The sequence below is a fragment of the Anolis sagrei genome, chromosome 1, assembly GCF_037176765.1.
Source record: "Anolis sagrei isolate rAnoSag1 chromosome 1, rAnoSag1.mat, whole genome shotgun sequence".
NCBI classification, from domain to species: domain Eukaryota; kingdom Metazoa; phylum Chordata; class Lepidosauria; order Squamata; family Dactyloidae; genus Anolis; species Anolis sagrei.
Window position 1 is genome coordinate 39,948,269 of NC_090021.1, and position 23,645 is coordinate 39,971,913.

At 42.3% G+C, this 23,645-nt stretch overlaps 1 protein-coding gene across 1 annotated transcript in view; it reads left to right on the top strand.

Annotated features, from left to right (window-relative positions):
* The first annotated feature begins 514 nt into the window (after positions 1 to 514).
* Positions 515 to 23,645, top strand: part of STUM (stum, mechanosensory transduction mediator homolog) — a 46,586-nt gene continuing 23,455 nt past the window's right edge. Inside the window, exon 1 of the mRNA XM_060754168.2 lies at positions 515 to 1,348. Within this exon, the coding sequence (XP_060610151.2) occupies positions 1,147 to 1,348 (202 nt within the window). The 5' untranslated portion in view covers positions 515 to 1,146. The remainder of the gene's footprint in view (positions 1,349 to 23,645) is intronic.

Here is a 23,645-nt window from a genome sequence, read left to right on the forward strand (position 1 = left end):
CGGGCTGGGAAGGGAGGGAAGGCGCCTGCGCAGTAGAGACCCCCCTCGTCGGGCGCGCGGGAGAGCGAGAGAGAGAGAGAGAAGAGAGCGAACCCGAGGGAAGGAAGGAAGAAACGAAGGAAGGAAGGAGGGAGGGAGAAAGAGAGAGCGCACGAGGAGCTGGGTGCCGCCTCGCCTCAAGGCGGAGGAGGAGGCGCCTCCTTAGACAGAAACGGGGCTCCAACTCCAAAGGATAGAAGGGGAGGGGGGCGAGACAGGGCAGAGAAAGAGAGGGAGAAACGGAGAGAAAGGGGGGGGGGGATAGATAGACAGAAAGAAAGAGGGAGAGGAAGGGAGGGATAGAAAGACAGACTGAGAAAGAGGGAGAGAAGGAAGAGAGGGAAGGAGAGAAAGAAAGAAAAATCGAGAGGGAGGAAAGGAAGCATAGAGAGATAGAAGGAAAGAAAAGATATAGGGAGGGAAAGAAAGGGGGGAGAGAAAAGGGAGGGAGGGAGGGAGAGAAGAAAAAGAAAAAGTGAGAGGGAGGAAAGCATAGAGAGAGAAAGAAAGGTGGATAGAGGGAAGGATAGAAAGAGGGAGAGAGGGTATATGGTGAAAATTCAATAAAGACTTATAATAAAAAAAAAGAAAGAGGGAGAGAGGGAGAGAAGGAAAAGAGAGGGAAGGAGAGGAAGAAAGAAAGCGAGAGGGAGGGAAGGAGAGAGAAAGATAGGAGAGGGAGGGATAGAAAGAGAGACTGAGAAAGGAAGAGGGCGAGAAGGAAAAGAGGAGGAGACGGAAGAGAGCGGGAAGGACAGAAAGAAAGAGGGAGGGAGGGAAGCTTTGAGAGAAGGAGTGTGTGCGTGCGTGAGGAAGGGATAGAAAAAAGGGGAAAGAGAAAGAAAAGAGGGAGGATAGAAAGAGAAAGGGAGGGAGGGAAGCATAGAGGGAGTGAGAGAAAGAGAGGAAAGAGGGAGGGATAGAAAGAGAAGGAGTTAGTGAGTGAGAGAGAGGAAGAGATAGAAAGGGGGACGAAGGAAAAGAGGGAGAAGAAAAGAGAGAATAGAAAGAGGGAGAAGAGGAGATATCAAGGGAGAGCAAGGGAGGGAGATCTCGGGCTAGGGCAGGGGGAGATCGGGGATCCCCTGGCCCTCTCTCTCCGCCGCCATGGAGTCTGCCCCCAAGGAGGGCGAGCGTGGCCCGGGGGCGGCGGGGCCGGGGGGCTCCTCGGGGGCGGGGGCGGGGGCGGGGGCCGGCGTGGTGGTGCAGGTGCGCGAGAAGAAGGGCCCCCTCCGCGCCGCCATCCCCTACATGCCCTTCCCGGTGGCCGTCATCTGCCTCTTCCTCAACACCTTCGTGCCCGGATTAGGTAAGCGGCGCCGGGAGCAGCCAAGCCCTCCGCACCCCATCGCGGTCCCCAGGGCGGCGGGGAGGGAGGGAGAGAGGAAGGGAGAGGGGGGGTCACTACTTCCACGCGCCCCGGGAGCGTGAGGCCAGAATCAGGCGCATCTCCACCGTGGAATGAATGCCGTTTGACCCCATCTGAACTGCCGTGAATTATCCCGGGAATGACAACTTCGCAAGGTCTTGAGCAGGCATGGGCAAACTTCGGCCCTCCGGGTGTTTTGGACTTCATCTTAAGGCGGAGGAGGAGGAGAAAGAAAAAGAGAGGGAAAGGGAGGGAGAGAAGGAAGAGAGAGGGAAGGAGAGGAATTTATTTATCGTGTCATCAGCAACCATTGTATTACAATTCTAACGGAGCAAAACAAACACAGAGATTAAAAAGAAAAAGAAAAAGAAAAAAAAACCACACAGATTTTGTAAATTTGGTATTTGGTTAAATGTCCTTTGACCAGTATCTGGCCACTTGGAGTGCCTCTGGGGTTGCCGCAAGAAGGTCCTCCATTGTGCATGTGGCAGGGCTCAGGGTGCATTGCAGCAGGTGGTCAGTGGTTTGTTCTTCTCCGCACTCGCATGCCGAGGATTCCACCCTGTAGCCCCATTTCTTAAGATTGGCTCTGCATCTCGTGGTGCCAGAGCGCAATCTGTTCAGCGCCTTCCAAGTCGCCCAGTCTTCTGAGTGCCCAGGGGGGAGTCTCTCATCTGGTATCACCCATGAATTGAGGTGCTGGGTTTGGGCCTGCCACTTTTGGACTCTCGCTTGCTGGGGTGTTCCAGCGAGTGTCTCTGTAGTTCTAAGAAAACTATGTCTTGATTTAAGTCGTTGACGTGCTGGCTGATACCCAAACAGGGGATGAGCTGGAGATGTCTCTGCCTTGGTCCTTTCACTATTGGCTGCTACTTCCCGGCGGATGTCAGGTGGTGCAATACCGGCTAAGCAGTGTAATTTCTCCAGTGGTGTGGGTCGCAGACACCCCGTGATAATGCGGCATGTCTCATTAAGAGCCACATCCACTGTTTTAGTGTGATGAGATGTGTTCCACACTGGGCATGCATACTCAGCAGCAGAGTAGCATAGCGCAAGGGCAGATGTCTTCACTGTGTCTGGTTGTGATCCCCAGGTTGTGCCAGTCAGCTTTCGTATGATGTTGTTTCTAGCGCCCACTTTTTGTTTGATGTTCAGGCAGTGCTTCTTGTAGGTCAGAGCACGGTCCAAAGTGACTCCCAGGTATTTGGGTGCGCTGCAATGCTCCAGTGGGATTCCTTCCCAGGTAATCCTCAGAGCTCGGGATGCTTGTCTGTTCTTAAGGTGAAAGGCGCATGTCTGTGTTTTAGATGGATTAGGGATCAGATGGTTTTCCCTGTAATAGGCAGTAAGAGCACCTAGAGCTTCGGAGAGCTTCTGTTCTACCATCTCAAAGCTCCCTGCTTGAGCAGTAATGGCACGATCGTCAGCATAGATGAAACTCTCTGTCCCTTCTGGCAGTGGCTGGTCATTTGTGTAGATGTTGAACATGGATGGAGCAAGCACGCTCCCCTGAGGCAGGCCGTTCTTCTGGAGAGGAAGGAAGAAAGTGAGAGGAAGGGAAGCAGAGAGAGAAAGAAAGGAGGAGAGAGGGAGTGATAGAAAGAGAAACTGAGAAAGAAAGATGGAGAGAAGGACGTGAGGGAAGGAGAGAAAAGAAGAAAACCGGAGAAAGGGAAGTATAGAGAGAGGGAGTGAGAGAGAGAGAGAGAAAGAAAGGAGGAGAGAGGAAAAGATAGAAAGAGAAACTGAGAAAGAAAGAGGGAGAGAAGGAAGAGAGGAAAGGAGAGGAAACGAGAGGAAGAAAGCGAGAGGGAGCAAGGGAAGCATAGAGAGAAGGGGTGAGAAAGAAAGAAAGAAAGAAAGAAAGAAAGGAGGAAGGAGGGAGGGAGGGATAGAAAGAGAGACTGAGAATGAGAGAGAGAAGGAAGAGAGAGGAAATGAGAGAAAGAAAGAAAGCCAGAGGAAGGGAAGCATAGAGAGAGGAAGTGTGAGAGAGAGAGAGAGAGAGAGAGAGAGAGAGAGGAAATGAGAGGGCGGGATAGAAGGAAAAGGAAAGAAGAGAGAAAGAAAGAGGAAGAAATAGCAAGAAAGGGGAAAGAAGGAGGGAGAAATTGTCCAAAAGGGCCAAAGTTTGTCCATTTTTTTGTGTCAGGAGTGACTTGAGAAACTGCAAGTGGCTTGTGGTGTGAGAGAATTGGTTCTCTTGCAAGGACATTGCCCAGGGGATGCCCAGATGTTTGATGTTTCATCATCCTTGTGGGAGGCTTCTCCCATGTCCCCATATGGAGCTGGAGCTGACAGAGGTAGCTCATCTGCACTCTCCCTGGATTCAAAGCAGCAACCTTCGGGTCAAATACCTAACCTTCAAGCCAGCAGTTTAACCCATTGCATACCCGAGGGCTCCTTTGCCCATACCAGGTCTTGAGCCTTCTCTGCCCAAGAGTGGTGGTGTCTCTCCAAACTACACATCCCAGGCTTCCATAGAGCTGACAGTGAAAACAGTGTCGAACTGCATTTATTCCATGTTAGAGATGCACCTGCAAAAAAAAAAAAAAAAAAGGCGAGCAGCCAGGAACTTGAGGTTTGCCTACAAACCAGGAAGGAAGTGGATTTGGTCTGGATGGAACAAGTGGTTCCTGATGCTGATGCTCTACCTGTTGCCTTCGCTGCTTCACCTCCTCCACTGTCACATTCCCCCCTCGTCCTTCTTTCACAGAGTTGAGGAAAGTTTCTTTTCTGGAATGCATCTTCCAATATCCTATAGACCAGCCATGGGAAAACTTCAGCCCTCCAGGTGTTTTGGACTTCCAACTCCCACAATTCCTAATGACTGGTAGGAAAAGGGGAGTTGCCTTCCAAAATAACTTTGAAACTCTTTTGATTCATACACAAGCTTAGGTACCAGGCGATGCCTGGGTTAGGGATTTTGTAATGATCACTATTTCATAGTGTCATTTTTTGGTTTTGGGTGTTATGAACTGTCCAATTAGAAACAGACAGGGCTTTCTGTATGTCAGATACACATGGTCTTTGGATGTGGGTGGACTGCAGCTCACATCATCCTCTTTTACCAGTCTTTAGAATTGATCATGATGAGTTTGTGTGCCATGTTTGCTCTTGATCAGGCCTGGGAAAACTTGGGCCCTCCAGGTGCTTTGAACATCAACTCCTACAATTCCTAACACTATCATGCCAGGTGTTTTGGATGTCAACTCCCACAATTCCTAACAGCCTCAGGCCTGAGACTTCTAGCAATTGTGGGAGTTGATGTCCAAAATACCTGGAGGGCCCAAGTTTATAGATCTATAGATTCTGTGAAATTAATGCAGTTTGACACCACTCTAACAGCCATGGCTCAATGGTATGACATCCCGGGAGTTGTATTTTGGCGAGGCACCATTCCTCTTTGTCAGGCTAAGGACTTTGTAAAATGACAATTCCTAGGATTCCATAACATTGAGCCCTGATAGTGAAAGTGGTGTCAAACTGCATTAATTCACCAGTGCAGGTGCATTCACTGTTGCATTGAACCATCCAGCCAGTCTGATACTCTCGCCTTCCCCAATCATAGCCAATGTTCACAGGATGTCAGTGAATAATGCCTAATATCAATAATGTTTCTTGCTCTTTGCAGTTGGGAGAGGTATTTGTTTACTACTAGCTAGTATATAGTAATATTTATAACCTTTTTTCTCTCACTCCGAAGGGAACTCAAAGGTATACACTGCCTCTGGACATAGGAGGTACAGTTCTCTTTAGATCACATAGCTAATCTACCTTGTTTTTGTGGCATCATTTTCCACCAGTTGACTAATTTGAACAATCATGAAAAAGTGTTTTGTTCCGTATTTCCAAATCTGCTGGCAGCATTTCAGTACAAACCATGCATCTAATCTAATCTAATCCATATTAACAATTTGGGGTATTAAGCTCTGTTTGTTTCAGCTGTCAGAGTTGAGACCAGATTATCCTTTTCGGATCTTCCAACTCAATGATTCTGTCATGGTAAAATATGAATGAATAAATTGTGTACTTTCATTGCATTCTCCGTTGCTCTTGTTGAGGCATTTATATTTCATTGAGAGAGGTGCAAACAACTTTGGTTTCAATTGTGAAATGGTAGTGGTGGCTGACACTTAATCCCCAACATCCTTGCCCTTGAGATATTAACTTGTATGAATCCTTTAGGACAGAGAAGTGCTCTTGCTTTAGGCTGCTTGCTCTCCCTTTCTTCGTTGTTGGATGAAATCTTATGAAGGAAGGTATTGCTATTGCACTGATACCTGCAAATATTTTAGTATGAAGTGAAAGAAAGCGAGGAAGGTATTACTACTTCAAGGGAGAAAGCGGCTTAATCTTTTGTAGGAAGAGAGCACTTCGCTCTGTATAGCTTTTTTGTGTGTGGGTCAGGAGCGATTTGAGAAACTGCAAGTCGCTTCGGGTGTAAGAGAATTGGCCATCTGCAAGGACGTTGCCCAGGGGATGCCCGGATGTTTGATGTTTTACCATCCTTGTGAGAAGCTTCTCTCATGTCTCTGCAGGGGGAGCTGGAGCTGACAGAGGGAGCTCAACCCGCTCTCCCTGGATTCGAACCACTGACCTATTGGTCAGCAGTCCTGCTGGACAAAGTTTAATCCATTGTGCCACTGGGGGCTCCTTCGTATATCTGAAGAGAGGCAAAGGGAAAAAAGAGAGAAATTGTCCCTGAGAATTTTCTTAAGGTTCCCATTGGGAGATCCATGTCCTCCTTTTGCCACAGAAATGGAGTAATTTTTGTTGACATGAAGACGCAAAGAGACTGGATGCTCATTAAGTTTCAGTTCTTGCATTTTCCACCTTTTGTGCAGCTGTTGTTTCTAAAGTGGTAACCCGACAACAGGAATCACTGTTCTTTCATCCTTTAAGCATCTTTTCTTTCCCTAGTTTAATACTGTGTAAAACTCTTTTCTGAGAACAAGGTAACTGGTCATCCAATGAGAGTGCATTCTGTGTGACACTGTCAAAAGCAGAGGCTTTCTTTTTTGTATACCCCCTTTGGTGTTGCACCCATAAAAAGGATTTTTTCCCTGGAGGGGACTACTGTGCAGTAGAGTGATGGTCCCTTGAAATGCTGTTAGAGTTTTCATAGAAGCATAGAGTTGGAAGAGACCTTGTGGGTCATCTAGTCCAACCCCCTGCCAAGAAGCAGGAAAATAGTATTTAAAGCACCCCTGACAGATGGCCATCCAGCTTCTGTTGAAAAGCCTCCAAAGAAGGAGCATCCAGAGTCCGGGGCAGAGAGTTCCACTGCTGAACAGCTCTCACAGTTAGGAAGTTCTTCCTAATGTTCAGGTGCAATCTCCTTTCCTGCAATTTGAAGCCATTTTTCCACGTCCTAGTTTTTAAGGCAGCAAAAAACAAGCCTTTTGTCTCCTCCCTGTGTCTTCCCCTCACATATTTATACATGGCTATTGTGTCTCATAGGGCTTCTTCTCCAGACCCTTCATCATTTTAGTCACCCTTCTCTGGACACATTCCAGAACCATAATAATTAGTTCTTTAATAAGCCTGTCAATAGAAACACCTGAATCTTAGCTTTTCCTCTCTCTTTGCGTCATTGTACTCTAATTGTAGTCCAGATATTTTCACTGTTCACTTTATCCATTCATTGATTTTTTTCTTTGTTATTTTTTCCCTCAAGGAACTGAGGGTGGCTTAGAAGGTGTCCTACGTTCCACTAAAATACTTAAAAACAGCCCAGTGAGATGGGTTAGGCTGAGAGAAATGCACTGGCTCACTGGTTTACTGGCTTGAAAATTGAATTTAAATTTATACATTCTTAACCTGGCACTGTAATCACAGTGCAATATTGTCATAATCAATTGACTCTGGGCCTGAAGTCACCCTATGTGCAAATTTGTTGTTGCACCAACCACTGGAAAACTAATGTCTTACAGACCTATTTCCTTTTATTGGTATTTGGGCAAACTTTGACCCCTCAGGTGTTTTGGACTTCTTAAGAGGCTGAGGGGGAAAAGGAAAGGGCCCAAGACTGTTAGGAATTGTGGGAGTTGAAGTCCAAAATACCCAGAGGGCTGAAGTTTGCCCATGCCTGGCATAGACTCATAGTGCTAGCGAGTCTTGTAAGTTCACACAGACATACAGACTGTTTCATGCTTTCTGAACTAGTCCACTTCACTGTCAAACAGTTGTTGTAATCAGGAAATTCTACATCATGTTTAGTTGGAAACTCCTTTTAATCTACTTGTTGAGTCTCAAAAGTGAAGGCAAAAGAGAAAAACTTGCTTCATTTCATATGAGAGCCAAGTCCTTCAATTGTTCTTCACAGATCTTGGTTTCTAAATCCTTGCTTTGCACAATGTGTGGATCATTTGGACCGGATATGGGTCCCCCTTGCCTGGGGACCAGATGCAGCCCTTTGGGCACTTTTATCAGGCCCTCCTCTCTCTCTCTCTCTCTCGTCTGAGAAAAGTATGAGGACGTGGCGGCCCACCCATGTCCTCATGCTGAGAGGAGGCCAGGGAAGTCAAGGCTGCAGCACCAACCCCAGGCAGAGCCTCTTCTTGGCCTGCACTTTGGCCTCCACCTTCATGGGATTTGGCTGCTCCTCACTGGTGCACATGGAGCCAACACGTTACCCTTCTTCCAGGCCTCCCCCTTGCAATGAGGACGGTACCTTCTCTTCCTTGTCCTCTTCTTCCTTTGCTGCCGCCACCTTCCTCAAGGGCAAGTTCCCCCTTGGAAAGAAGAAAGACAGGAGCAGGATGGAAGGGAAGGAGAGTCCTAGGCAGCCACATGCTCTGGCAGTCACAGTGGAGGAGGAGGAAGAGGAGGAGCTTCCCTCCTTGTCACCGGGGACAGAGGACCTGTAGAAGGAGAGTATGCTGGCAAGGAGCAGCTGAGTCCCATGGCAGTGGAGACTAAGGTGCAGCCAGGAAGAAGCTCTGCCTGGAGCTGGGTGTTGCCGTGGACCAGGCAAGATGCAGTGTGTGAAACCTTCCCCCCACCCCGCACCAACTCCCCTGGCCTCCCGCCTCCTTCCCTTCCCAACCAACCCACCTTGCTCCAGCCCACCCACCTCACCATGTGCCCCCAAGTTTAAAAGTTTGCCCATGCCTGATGAACTATTCTATTTCAACAGATTTTATTACTCTAATTTCATATTTTATATGAGAGTGGGAAGTCTGAACAATATTTAATTTTACACAATTCTTTTATATTTTTGGTAGAATTAATGTCTGAAGAGGAGGGATGATAAGGGATTTATTTATTTATGTATTTATTTACCCTATTTATACCCTGCCTGTCTTAATAATAATAATAATAATAATAATAATAATAATAATAATTTATTTATATACCACCCTATCTCCCCAGGGGGACTCAGGGCGGTTCACAACAAAAGTAACAGAGTGACAAACATTCAATGCCAAAGTGAACAAACAACAAATCAACTGGAGCTGCTGCTGCTTGCTGAAGGCCGATGATGAGGCCTTCTTGGGCCCGGCCTGCTGAAGGACAATGACGCCCTCCAGGGCCCAGACTGTTGGAGGGCAATGACAAGGCCTCTACCCCGAAAGGGACTCAAGGTGGCTTATATATAAGCAATTATTCAATGCCTTAAAACACATACAATTCCAGTAACATTTACATTAAAATTAAATTAACATTAATATTAAACATTTAAAACATTTAAAAACATTACATGCAATGTAAATCACACCATCCATAATCGTAGTTCAAAGACATTCTGTAGTCATTGCACATATTCAAAATCTGTTATTGCACTGCACTATTCTCTGCAAGCCTGATCCCAAAGCCATGTTTTTTTACTTTCCTTCTGAAGGCTAAGAGGGAGGGGCTGATCTAATGTTGCTGTGGAGAGAGTTCCATAGTCGAGATGCCACCACTGAGAAGGCCCTGTCCCTCCTCTCCACTAGTTGCGCTTGCAAAGAAGAGCAGGGCCAAGAGCAGGGCCTCCCTAGAAGATCTTAATCTCTGAGGTGATTCATAGGAAGAGATACATTTGGACAGATAAGTTGGGCTGGAACCGTTTATGGCTTTATAGGCTACAGCCAGCGCCCTAAATTGTGCTTGGTAGCAGACAGGCAGCCACTGGAGCTGGCATAACAGGAGGGATGTCATCTGGTGAGCAACCTGGCTGCTGCCCGTTGGACTAATTGAAACTTCCGAACAGTCTTCAAGAGCAACTATCGTTAGTGTTGCTTGATATTATGCTTTACATTACTATTACATATTTTTTAAAGGATATAATAGGACTGCTATCTTAATACCTTCCCTTCTTTGAGTTGATTTGTTTCTTGTTTGCCCTGTAGTTTATTTTAATCCTGTTATGAAATGAAGCATCATTGTCACTGTGAATGTTTACAAATAAATAGATTGAATCAACAGTCTTTGCATGTTTTCTCTCACTTTGTCGTTCTTTGAACTTACTTTCCATTTCATTTTTTTAGTCTTGGGAAAGAACACAGTGTAATGTCATTTTAGTGACATCAGAATTTTCTGCCTGTTGGAGTAGAAACATGTTTACCCTCCATATGCTGAAACAGGAACAAATAGCATGTACTTCACTAGATGTCTTTCACTTGTTTTTAAAAGGAATTTTGGAAATGCCACATTTTGAGTACTTAAAGCTTTTGGGAAATTATATCAAGTTTTTTTTCCTTTATGCAACAGCCACACTGTGGAAAACAGCAAATTCAGGTATTTTTTACAAAAGGATCATGTAGCACCTTTGAGATGGAGAGACAGAAGTTGGTAGCATAAGCTTATGCAGACTAAGTCGACTTCATCAGATGCATGGAGTGAAGTGCCTAGGAACAGACCTTTATAGCCATGAATGAACAGGTGGTATGTATGAATAGCAAATATGGAAGCAAAAGTTGTAAGTATAGTGATGGAGTGACAAGTTCAGTTTTAAGATGGATGAGACAAGGGCATGAGGAAAGCCAAGTTGCCAGATCCGGTCTGATCTTGGAAGCTAAGTTGGTACTTGGAAGGGAGACTACCAAGGAATACAAGGCTCTGTAGGCTGCATTTCAGAGGAATGAACTGGCAAGATCAAATCAGTATTCCTTGTCTAAGAAAATTATGCAAATCATACTGTCTTCTAGTGAAATTGAAGTATTTAAATAAGCATTGAGTTGACAATAGTTTGCACTTTCAATTCTTTAAATATATTCACCTTAGTTTTCATAGACTGCAATCTCTGTCTGTTAGATGTTGAATCAGTCTTGATATTTACCATTGTACAGCTGCAGAACTGCTGATGGAGGAAGGGGACTTCAAAAAGTCTTACGACAACACAACCTCTAACTATTATAGGCCCAATGAGCCAAATGCAGTACCAATGACTAGTGTAGACCTTTGGATCAACAGAACTTATTTTCATTGACCTGTCATTGGTGTGAAGGTGGATTAAGCCCATGGCGACTAAAAGTTAAAAATTATCAAGATCATATTTCTCTCCTGTGTTTACTAGACCCATTGTATCCGACTGTATACAATGTGTCTGTTCATGCATGGTTAAAACAATTTCACTACTGAAAAAAGCAGCAGCAAAACAGACTTGGATTTACAACAATACTATTTTATTCCCATGCTTGCTTTCCAGATCTTGGTTTTAAGAACCAATGAATTCTTTGTTTAGATACTCCCTAATGAGTGGGCGTGCTATTCTAAAAAAATTATTGATTTCCGCACATAGCCTGTCAAGGTAAATGTGCATGTAAAACATTGAGTTGCATTTCTCTGTCACTATAATTGGTAAAAAACAAAAACCAGTGATACAGCACTAATTTGCAACTAGAAACAAAATCATTCAAACAAAATAATAACATATAATAGCATACATACATTTAAAAAGTGTGTGGTCCAACCCTTTAAACATCCATAGACACCAAGTAAGATACTCTCATCATTTTATTTTTGTTTTGACAGTGATTTTAACTGTAAAACACTTGTTTTTATAAAAGTAAAAGCAGTCAAGTTTGGCCTATATATGTACACAACAATATGCAACCTGTGTGTTAATGCTGAAAAGTGTTTGGTAATGTGTGGTTTGGGCAGAATAGGATATTAGTTAATATAATTACAAGAAAAATGATCAATGATGGGAGGTGGGTGCTAATGCCATGGTGGTGTTATCTGAATGAGCCATTAGTCTGTTCAGATAGTTATTTCTTTTCTTTCAATTAGACTTTTAAAGTATTTTCTTTCTTTTAGCAAACTTTAAATCAGTGGTTCTTAACTTGTGGGCTGTGGACCACCAGTGGATCGTGAGGATGAAAATCTGGTCCGTGACCCTCCTTCCTCTTTGTTTTGTTTTGTTTCCACTCTTTTCGTGCTGCCTTCCACTCTTTCCCTGGCGCTGTCCATGGCATATGTTCTGTATCAGAAACTAGAGCTGATGTGATCTACCCAGTACCATTTTCTGAATCCCAAACCAAATCTAAAGTTCACCAAAACCTGATTCGTAACCATTTTGGTACTAATGTTGGAGAGTGGTCCCTGGTCAGAGTGGTCCCTGGTCAAGTAGTCCCTGGTCAAAGGGATCCCTGATCAAGTGGTCATTGGAAAAAAAAAGTTGGGAACCACTGCTCTTTTTTCTAACACATTGGACATGTCTTTGCACCTTAAGGGAAGAGAATCCTAACACAGAAGAGATGTATAGGATATCAACGTAGTCTTTGTCTAGCATTCATTATCACCCTTCTAACTTAACTTTATTCTCCTCATTTTACAGTTTTACTGACTCTATGTGATAATGCAACTTGTATCCTCCATCCTTTTACAGTTTTTTAAATGTGTCTGTATGTAGTGGTGTAAGAGCAAATGCATTTGTTCTCTCAACAAATGATTCCCATGTCATGCATTGATATGGCATCTGTTGTCTTATATAATATAGCTGTATAAATAAAGGGAATTAAATTTTTCAGCATGATATTTCCTAGAACAATAATATATGGCAGAGTCGATTCTGGATGATTTTCTTGGTGTTTGCTAAGCAAACAGGTTGGCTCACGTATAAATGAGCTCATGGCAGAGGTGAGATTCAATCTTTCTTGTGAATTTCTTTTGCTTTTTATAATCACCTTTAAATCATTATGTACACACACAAGGAGTCTGCATCTCAACAAGATGTATGTGTGCCTTTTCGACTAAAATGTACTCCCAAACACTTCAGTCATTCTTGCTGGGAAGCTTTCCAATCCTCTCCTGAGTGTCTTCTCAGTTCCTTTATTTGATCCTGACTGTTGTGCATTGAGTTGACATTTTCAATAAATATCAACCCATACCCCAGGATCTCTTTTTTTTTTTTTGTTAAGGTTACAATCTACAGCAGCGGAAAAGGCTGAGTGGTCTTCACTCAAACCATCCTTTGTAGTCTTAAACCAGGGACGTTGCCCATTTGTTAGGCATGCTTGGATCAACTGAAGAATAAAACACATAGTTCCTCTGTTCTACCATGCAGCTTGAGACCAGGTTAGAAAAATGTTGTTTGCCTGTTTGGCATGTTTCTATCTCTCTTGTGTTAATGCTCATTGCAATAGTCCATTCCCTCTGTTGTTTGCAGAAGATGAGGGCTGAGATAGGAGAACTTGGCACTTGCCCTATAGCTAACAGACCTTTCAGATCTGCTCTGTGCCAGTCAGTGTGGGAAGCAAGTTTGGCTCTCCAGTGATGTTCTGAGTCAATGTGCATTAATACACAGTGCCTTCTCCTCACACACACACTCTTAGCACATTAGAAACTGAGCTCATCAGTAGTAAAACTGAATGGTTGGGGTTTCAGGTCAGATTTTTAAAATCCTTCAGTATGCAGTACATATTTAAAATTCCTCCCATAAATAGTGATGGCTGACCATTTGAACAACTTAAAATGGGACAAATTCATGGAAGATGAGGCTACTAGTTTGGAGAAGGAGCCTCCACCACACTCCGGAGCAGAGAGTTCCACTGCTGAATAGCTCTCACAGTCAGGAAATTCTTCCTAATGTTCAGGTAGAAACTACTTTCATGTAGTTTGCAACCATTGTTCCATGTCCTAGTCTCCAGGGCAGCAGCAAACAAGCTTGCTCCCTTCTCCCTATGACTTCCCCTCACATATTTATACATGGCCTTCATCATGTCTCCTCTCAGCCTTCTCTCCCTCAGGCTAAATATGCCCAACTCCTTAAGCCGCTCCTCGTAGGGCTTGTACCCTTGCTCATTTTAGTCGCCTTCCTCAGGACAGAGTCCAGCTTGTCAACATCTCCCTTCAGTTGTGGTGCCCAGATGGGACTCACATAAAAGTTAGTTAAAGCACTCATAAATTTCAATTAGCAGGAATGATCATCTATAGTCTATTCAGACGATCCTCTTCATGTCTTGAGTTCCATTTAGGGGGAAAGCCAGGCTGTAAATGAAATAAACTAACAGTTTAGCTCAATCCTTGATATAACTGGAGAGTAAGAATCATATCTTAGCAGCAGCATATATGTACGTATATGTATGTATTGTATAACAATCCCTGTTGTCAAGCAAATTTATTTGGACTGGCCTGGATTTGAGTGGGTAACTAAAATTCATTGACCCCCCCCCCCCCCAAATCAGCTGTCAATAAATAAGGGAACTTCTACAACTTAACAGTATTCTATTGTACAGTACTTCATCCTTTTGCTGCCAGCCAACCCTTATGAACTGGGCATTGTGTCCTACAGTGCTTCTATTCATGTTGTATGTATATACAAAATGTTTGTACAGTATAATACATAGACATAACATACATGCTTGAATTTTTGCATTTTTTTTTGTTATGGGTGTGATTATAGAGGCTATTATTTCGTTCAGTGTACTATTACACAAGTGTACAGACCTGTATCTTCCCTCCCCAGGCAAGCTTTCTTCAGTTCACAAATCTCTAGTATTGCAGTGAAATAAACACTTTGAACATTTAGAAATATAGTTTATGCGTCCAAAAGAGGAGGGGATAGGCAAAGTTACCAAGGAAACGCAGTACATATATGAGTTTTAGATGTGAATTATTTTCAGTGTCTCTTTGCAGCACTAGAAATTTGTGGGCTGAAGGAAAACTTCATACGATGCAAAATTCTCAGAGGTAGTGCCTTCCTGTTGTGTGTCCCACTCTGAGTTATACCTCTGAATTAATGTGTGATAATTCAGATATACCAATAGACACTTCTACCCGATAATGTCTTTTGGGTTGAGCCTTTGCTCAAAACAATCTTTGGTTGGGTTGAGTTTGTAGTGAGATTATTAATATTTGAAGAGAAAGGCAACAGAAGGCATGAACAGGTAAATAGACAAAATTGCAAATATATTTATTGTCTGCTTCAAGGATGGCCTATGGGATAATCCCTCCACCTTCTCTGTGGAAAGCTGCATCCCATTGTACCAATGAAATTAGGCAGATTTCAGCAACAAGCCTTGGGGAGGGGGATTAAAAATTGTATTAAAGACTTTTTGTGATTTCCTATCATAATTCAACGACAAGTGACAACTACAAGTCCGCCTTCTATACTAATCATGCATTTCTTTCTGCTTGGTTGAAAGGGCTTTTGACATGTCTTTGTGATTTTTTTGCACATGTGCCCTTTGCTCGCCCCCCTTTTTTCATGTCAGGAGCAATTTGAGAAATGGCAAGTCGCTTCTGGTGGCAAAGAATTGGCCATCTGCAAGGACGTTGCCCAGGGGATACCCGGATGTTTTGATGCTTTACCATCCTTGTGGGAGGCTTCTTTCATGTCCCCGCACGGGGAGCTGGAGCTGACAGAGGGAGCTCATCCACACTATCCCCGGATTTGAACCTCCGACCTGTCAGTCTTCAGTCCAGCTGGCACTAGTTGTGATACCAGGGGCTCCTGAAACATGACAAACATTTGTTGAGGGCTCAAAGCCCTCGAGGGTTGAATGCAGTCTATGTAAACCATGCACATCCATGCTTCATCCCTACTATGTATAGTTAGAATACTTCTTCTCTTTCTCTTCATCTAAAAAAGAAAGCATCCCAGAAACAGTTCCTGCCTCCTTTTCTTCAGTTACACATGTTCTTGTCTGAGACCACTTCTACACTGTCAGATAATCCAGATTATCAAAGCAGATAATCCACATTATCTGCTTTGAACTGGATTATATTAGTCTACACTGCCACATAATCCAGTTCAAAGCAGATAATCTGGATTTTTATGGCAATGTAGAAAGAACCTAAGACAATAGTATCAAGAATAAACAAAGAGCATATGATGCCTTCTATGTTTTGCTCGTCTATTTGTATAATTGTATGCCATTTTCATAAGCACAACAGATTGCAAACTGCCGTTTCTGAATATGTTGTGATTAAGACGAAGATCGAAGAACATTTTAAAATAATAATGAACAGAATATTCCTAATGGAGTTGGTTCTCAATACTTTGATATATCTTACAGTATCAAATCTCTGGGTCAGATGATTTAAGCTGCAGAGATGCCACCCTGCTGTGTTTTTTATATGGGGAAAATGTTTTGAGTGTATTTATGGACAAATAGATTTTTGGATTTCATAAAAAGGTCTTGTTAATTTGCTATTTTTAAAAACACTTCTGAGACCTTTCTTGTTGCCATGACAATGTCATTTTCATAAACATTTATGTCTCTGTATGTGCACCTTATAAGCGCATACTCTCTGGTAAACAGCTAAATAAAGTGTATTTGGGACACAACTGATGATACTGTTTGTTTTTAAGCAATTTTTTTGCCTCTAAATGGCTTTTCTGAAGTAGTTAGAGCAACACCCAATATATCTCTGTCTGTCTGTCTGTCTGTCTGTCTATCTATCTGAGATCATTTACTGAACAGGAGGTTACTAAAAAGTCAAAATCAAAAGTCAGATCATGTCTGCCCCTCCCAGAAAGAAGTCCGCACATCTTCTTTGAAGCTCGAAAGAGAAGGAACACGTTGAACAGCTACATGGAAAAAGTTTCACAGTTTAGTCATTAGCACTGGGAAGACCTTGTTGCATGCCTTAGGCAACAGGTTTTTTTTTTTACTAGTATTGAAAAACACAGATATTTGGAAATGCCGTAAGAACATTTGGGTTGTGCCCCCTAAGATTTGCATTAGTTAAACTGAAGTCAAGAATTTGCAAGCAGAGCAGGGTTTTTGTATTCATTTCCTAGTCCGCAACATCTTTAGCATGCAGACAAGATCATATTGCAAATTAATCTGGACAATTAATCTGCTGCCACACAATAGGTGAAATCAGCTGCACAATTAATATGTCTGGATATAAACACAGCTGTGCTAAGGATATACAATATACTTACATCTCCCCCATCCCACCCCCATATGTGTGATCTCTGCAAATGTTCCGTTTTAAATAAGTTCAGAAGAGTTTGAAATCAGAAAGACATCCAGCTGCCAGTGAGATAGATAGATGGATAGATAGATAGATATGAAACAATGATGCAAGATAAATAACATGTTTATTGGTGTTGTGTGCCTACCAGCCATTTTTTACTGGTTTTAACTTAAGGTGAATCTGTCATGGAGCGTTTCCTTGCCCTCCTCTGATGCTGAAAGACTATGATTTGCCAAGGGCTTCCCTGTGGGTTTCCACGGCTGAGTGGAGATTTGAACCTTCATCTCTCAGAGTCCTCATCCAACATTTTAAAAAGCTTTGGAATCTTTTTTAAATAAAAAGGAACATGAGGTCAGGTGCAGTCACACCACGGACAAATCCCAAGGCTGGTCCCAGAAAACATAATATAAACACACACTAAAAAGGATAGAAACTAGGCTTCTAACTGGAGTTAATTATAGAGAGCACACAACTCCCCTATTAAAGAAGCACCACTGGCTGCCAATAAGTTTCCGGTCCCAATTCAAGGTGCAGGTTATGACCTACGAAGCACTAAATAGTCCAGAGTCCTCTTTCATGGCAAAACAGTGAGCCTCATTAGGTAGAATATACCCTCCCTCAAAATATGAACACTAGGGAGGCCAAATTGAGGAATAGTTTGATTCCGTGTACCCCACCACTATCTCCCCGAAGGGACTCAGGGTGGCTAACAAAGCACCCCAAAGTGCCGCACATACAATAAAAACAATTGCAAAGACATAAAAGTGATTAAAACATCAGCAGACATTGATAAAATATCACATTAAAAATTAAACTTCCAAATTCATAAAATGCAATTGTAACTGCGGGTAAAACTTGGAAAAATAGCTGGAAAGTGACTTGGAAAAATAACTAAAAAGGTCAAATGATACTTTGATAAAAATTTCATTATTTTTGCAATGTAACTCATTTGCTACCCAGAATCTCTTTGTGGGTAACTCCATTGCTTCTAGCATGTTATGTCCAAGCTGTGTTGATGCATTGTTTGTATTAGATGTTGCAAGACCAAGTGGCAGCTGGTGGATCTGATGTCAACAGGACAGTGAAACTATTCTAGGTTATAGTCTGAATTTTCAAGGATCTATCCGGTATCCTCAATCTATGTCAGGAATTAGTTTTCACACATCAGCTGTTTCTTTGAAACCTCAGACTGAAGCTCAGAGCAGATTTCATGTCAACAAAGCAGATTTCCCAGATTTGACATCACAGCCCATCAATTGCCTTTAGCAAGATAATGAAACATGAAAGAGTGACAGCACTTTTGGTCATTTATAGTATCTAGTATTGCACTTGGAAGGTCAGAAGATAGAAATCAAAGTACAACTGTATATTTCAAGTTGCCCTGGGTAGAATGAAAAGTTTCCCTTCTTCCATCTAAGCTGAAGTCTTCACTTATTTAACTCTTCAAGTTTAGAAGAAGAATTAACTTATGTTTGGTTTAAAAATGTAGAATTTAGTATTAGCTTGGTTTTCTGTGCTTTTTTTGAATGCAGCTTTCCTTATACTTCTGGTAATAAGCATCTGATTTAACAATGACTGCATCTTTAGGAGAACAATTTGAGTATCACAGAAACCAAACATCTAATGGGAAGTATGTTATGTTGTAAAAGTGCAGGTATGGGATCCGAGTCATTAAATGTAACATGGTGTCTAAAGGGATTGTCACTTCTGCACTGACACTATAATGCAGTCTGAATCAGTTTGGGAAGAACCATTGATTAGATTGACAGGACTAGATTTGATTTGAGGCTAGGAAGGTGTTTACATTTACCATGGAACCTAATCTCAAAACCACTTTGCAAGGTTTTTAGGTACCAGACCCCCCCTCCTAGGGGATCTGTTCCCTTTGCTGTTCAGGTATGCCATTAAGGCATTTTGGCAACACCCTTCTAGTTCAATATTCTTTACTGCATTCATTAGGGGCGGGTATTTACAATGCGCTCTGCATTTTGTGAAGCCGAATTCACCCTGGATCTGGGATACACTAGAATCTGCTGCCGTGCATTTTTTGACAGAACTCCAACCTTAGAAGTGCACTGCAGCATGCATTGGAAGTGTATGTTTTGTGGCCACAGCAGCCTCATGTCAGCTTCAGGCTGCATTATATGCTCAGTGTAGAAGCACCCTAACATGGTGACTGCAATGTGGTTTAGGGCCAAAGCCATCCAGGAAATGTGTGCGTGGAATATGTACTTTAATAAAAAGTTTATGTTGGAAAAGTTACATTAAAAGTCAAAAAAGTGAATCAAGAAAAGAAATATAGAGTAGCAACACAAAATATGCCAAGAAAAAAAAGAGAAAGAAGAAATCAAAAAGAAAGAATAAAAGAGAAAGAAAAAGTAGATGAACTCAGAACTACCGTCACCTGATGAAAAGAAAATAACATAAGCTTCATCCTCAGTCTAAGTCTCCCATTGTCAACTTCTTTCTCAAGCCACACCACACCACACCCTCCCCCCTGCCCCATTATCCTTCAAAACTCAAATTTGGCAAGCCTTTCTCTTCCTTGTGCAAAAGGTTTCCAGACTTTCAAAAAAAATTCCAATGTCCCTTCTTTCAGTAAACAGGTTAATTTGTCAATCTCTGCCAAGTTCATCATTTTTATCATCCAACCATCAGTTGTTGGTGCTGCTGAGTTCTTCCATTTCTGAGCATAGAGCAATCTGGCTGCTGTGATCATATTTTGCAACAGTCTATTATAGTCATTTATATCAGCTAGACCAAGTAGAAGAGCCTCAGGATTTAATTTGGATATAGAATTTGCACTTATAAACTGATTTGGACTGAACGTAAACTCTGATTAATTGACACTCCTAGCTTTTCCATGCAGTTGGGATTGACTATACACAAACAAACAAACTTCAGTGCCTCCCTCTTCCCATAAATGGTTGTCTGGGTCCATTTTGGTGCAAAACAGATATTACAGATTCCGTATGAGCTTTTTTCAATCAGAACATAAGGAGAAACATCAGGCACCAACAGTCATTGATGTTGGTTCACAGGTAGGGGGAGGGGAGTGGGTTTGGTAGACAGATGTGCAATGGGTTAAACCCTTGTGCCGTCAGGACTGAAGACTGACAGGTCAGAGGTTCAAATCCGGGAGAGCGCAGATGAACTCCTTCTGTCAGCTCCAGCTCCCCATGCGGGGACATGAGAGAAGCCTTCCACAAGGATAGTAAAACATCAAAAATATCCGGGCATCCCCTGGACAACATCCTTGCAGACGGCCAATTCTCTCACACCCAAAGTGACTTGCAGTTTCTCAAATTGCCCCTGACACGTCTTTCATTCTGTATATCACCTTTACACAATAAAATTATATATATATATGAGACACCAACAGCCTCATCATAAAGGCCAAGCAAAGTGTCCTGTTTCACCGGCATCTGGGAGGAAAGAGGGAGAAATGGGGTGAATCTGTGGCCCCACTTGCAGCTTCCTCTCCACAACGCCTTTCCCATCATAGGGGGAAAGCCTTGCCCTTGCAAAGGGGTCCCGTTCTGGCTCCATTGGAGCCAGCACAACACAGTATTCCTCTGTGTTGTGAGGAAAGTGGGGGTAGGAATGTTGTGCGATATCCAGCGTGGGGCTCGGTTCTCTAGACAAGTTAAAGCATCCTGGATGCTGAATTCACCCCATGTGGTGAGGTCCAAAGACTCAAAATCCAATAATTATTTGCTGCCAAATGTATTCTTTTCTTCAGGTAGAATTAAGGCATAGTTTAATTATAACTGTTTAAGGTAGTTCATATTGAATCAGTGGAATAATTTGTGCAAAAAGGGGGAAAGCATCTTAGCAACATGAGGCCTCTTTCCAGTGACTGGCAGGAGGTTCACTAAGTAGTGGGTAGAAGCTGCCAGTCCTTAGCTATGAAAAACCTGTGGGTGGATTAGTGGGCTTCTGCTGTTGCTAATTATTTTATATTACAGCATCTGAAGGTCACAGTAGAGAACAGGTCTCCTCTTAAACTCACCATTAAGGCTGGAGCTGTAATGCTAAACAGGCATAGTTGAGTGCAAACCTCATGGAGCATTTGCTCTGAAGAAAGCATATTCAAGATTGAGTCCCGCTAATATTACCATCTGTCTTGTTGAGTTGCCTGCAATAACTGTATTTGACAAATGTTTTTAAATATGTTTATTTATATCTTATTGTAAATTTGTTTTTATAGGCTATCGTTTTACATATGTGTATTGTTTTGTATTGTCTTTTATATAATGTTGTGAGCCACTTTGGGTTCTGTTTAGGCAGAAAAGTGGGATATAAACAAAGAATTATTATTATTATTATTATTATTATTATTATTATTATTCTATTAAGATTGTGTCATTGGGATCAGTGGTAGTGAGGAAAAGACATAAAGTGCAAATGTAAGATGTAAGAATTCTGCTCTCCCACATGAATTTTTCTTTCAATTCCCAACATTTGAGTGTTGTAAAGATAAGATGCTGGTAACATTTCACATCCAGAAATGCTTTGCTTTGAAATCTTTTGGAAAGCTTCCGGATTCCTTTTCTTTGAATACCTATCTATTGTACTCAAGTTTGGAATCACTGCAAATGCTAGACATTGTGAAATGCTAGACATTTTGAGATAAAATTCAAGAGGAATTTAGAATTTTAATTGCAGCCCATATATTTTTTTTCCGCACAGCTATATTGGTGCCTGCAAACCATTGTGCAACATCGAAAGAAGTGAGCTTCCATCCATGAAAACTCATGCAAAAATAAAAACCTACTGCTCTTAAAGGTGCTTATTTCTTTTTTCTTCCCCCCCTTCCTCCCTCTTTTAATGATGCAAGCTACTTCTTTAAAATCTAATCCTTACAACACCCCCCAGTTGTACAGTACAGAGAATACTTTGAATTTCCCTCAACAACCTAGTTGTTGTCTAGTTAATAGTTACACCAGTTATTTCTGCTTCTTCCTTTCTTGGGGAGAATGGAACATGGATAACAAAGAAACATCCTTGTCTGTGGGCTTTGTTTCTTCAAATGTAATCAATGTTGATAGAAAAGTGGTGTTCCCCATTTTCAGTTTCATTGTGCAATATATTCATAAGTGAAGTGGAAAGTGCAGCCGCCTTGGTTGCTTCTTTTACCTGAATCCTTGTTTTTCTTCAGGCACATTCTTGAAAGACTGAGAGCCATTTGGGACAGACGGCTGCTAATTTTTGAAGTTTCCTCAGATACTTAAAAAGACGTAGGATTTATTATTCTGCTTTTTCTTCATTGTTCAAGATCACTGGCCTTGGTCTACCCAATCGGTCCTAGATTAAGGACTAGATCTGTTGCTGACATTAGAAGAAGCAGTGGCAGCACAGTGCTGTGTTTCTGTTCTCTCCTGGAAGGTTGTCCTCTAGGACTTTGTCATTATATATTGAATAGTGAATACGAAATCCCCATTAGGAGTAGCTGTTTTTCACCAAGAGGATATAGCGGTTCCATATTGGTTGTCTTTGAACTTCATCACATAGAGGTTGAAAAGCTGGGGGACAACGGGGGAAACTGAAAGACAGCACACTACTTTGTCCCCTTACCATTGTGGATCATGAGCTGCCATCCCATGACGTTTTTGTGCTGTGCCCGGCTTCTTCCCATGCTTTCCCCAGCTTCTTCTATGAGGAGCTGGATAGTCACCCGACTCCTCAGGGCTCCGTGTGTCTGTGCTTCTGGCATGCTGCTGACATGAAGCCCAGAGGAGCCCCACCAGATGTAGCCCCGCATCATTTGATGGACTCCGGCAGACTCTGTACTGGCAGCATGTCGGCAGTGCACAGAGGCAAATAAAACCATTAATGTGTTTTTATTTATTTATTTATTTATTTATTTATTTATTTAGAGGTTTTATATACCGGTCTTCTCAACCTCAGAAGAGGGACTCAGGCCGGTTTACAACATGTATTCATATACAGTAATATAAAACAGTACAGTGCATCCTCATTATACATTAAAACATAAAATACAGTAAAATACATCATCACATTACACAAGCCAAGTCACAATTCATCACCATCCTTCCGTGAGGTATTTTGCCATAAAATATCAACAAGTTAGGCTGGAGGCAGTGCCATATCTGAGTGCTTAAAAAAAACTATGCTATTGTGAAGTGAGCTAACCTCTCTGATAAAACTAGTTTCAGTGCTCTTGATCATTTGGCCCTGGAAGAAGAATAGCTAAAGTGATATGGTGTCATTCCATTTTACTACTTTGGTATATTGGAGAGCCTTTGCAAGAGGAAAGCGAAAAATTCATATGAAGGGAGGAAGTTCATTAATAATGGTTTTGGCTCCATTTTTCCTATCCCTTGCCAGTACAGCTAAAGGGGAAATACATGGTTTGGGATTATTTCTCTCTCTCCCTTCCTAATTATAGTGATGACAACTATGCCTGTGTTATATGTTTGTAGTACAATTGTAGTACAGTTGGCTACAAGATGACAGTCCCAGAAGGTAGCAAAGGCTGTGCAAACTTCAGTATATTAGGTGTGAATAAAAATAAAGCTCGGGTGAATTTGTTCATGCACACGTAAACACAATGAGTTTATCAGAACAGCGCAGTATTTTCCTGACTTTTGAGTTTTAAAATCTGGGTTTTAAAGGCACAGTTGGGACTTGTTCCCTAGCAACAGTGCACATATAAATCCTGTGAATGATGCCAATGTTGTAAAAAGCTGTCCTGAAAAATGAAGCAGTTGGGGGTAGGGTGGGAAGTTGAGGGGCGGGGGAACTAGAGTGGCATAAGGAATTGCGAGAAGTCTTCCCGTGCTCTCTAGAGATATCTTTGCAATGCTTATGGGGAATTAAGATAAAAAGAGATGCCCATGAATGGAGATTTGTAGAA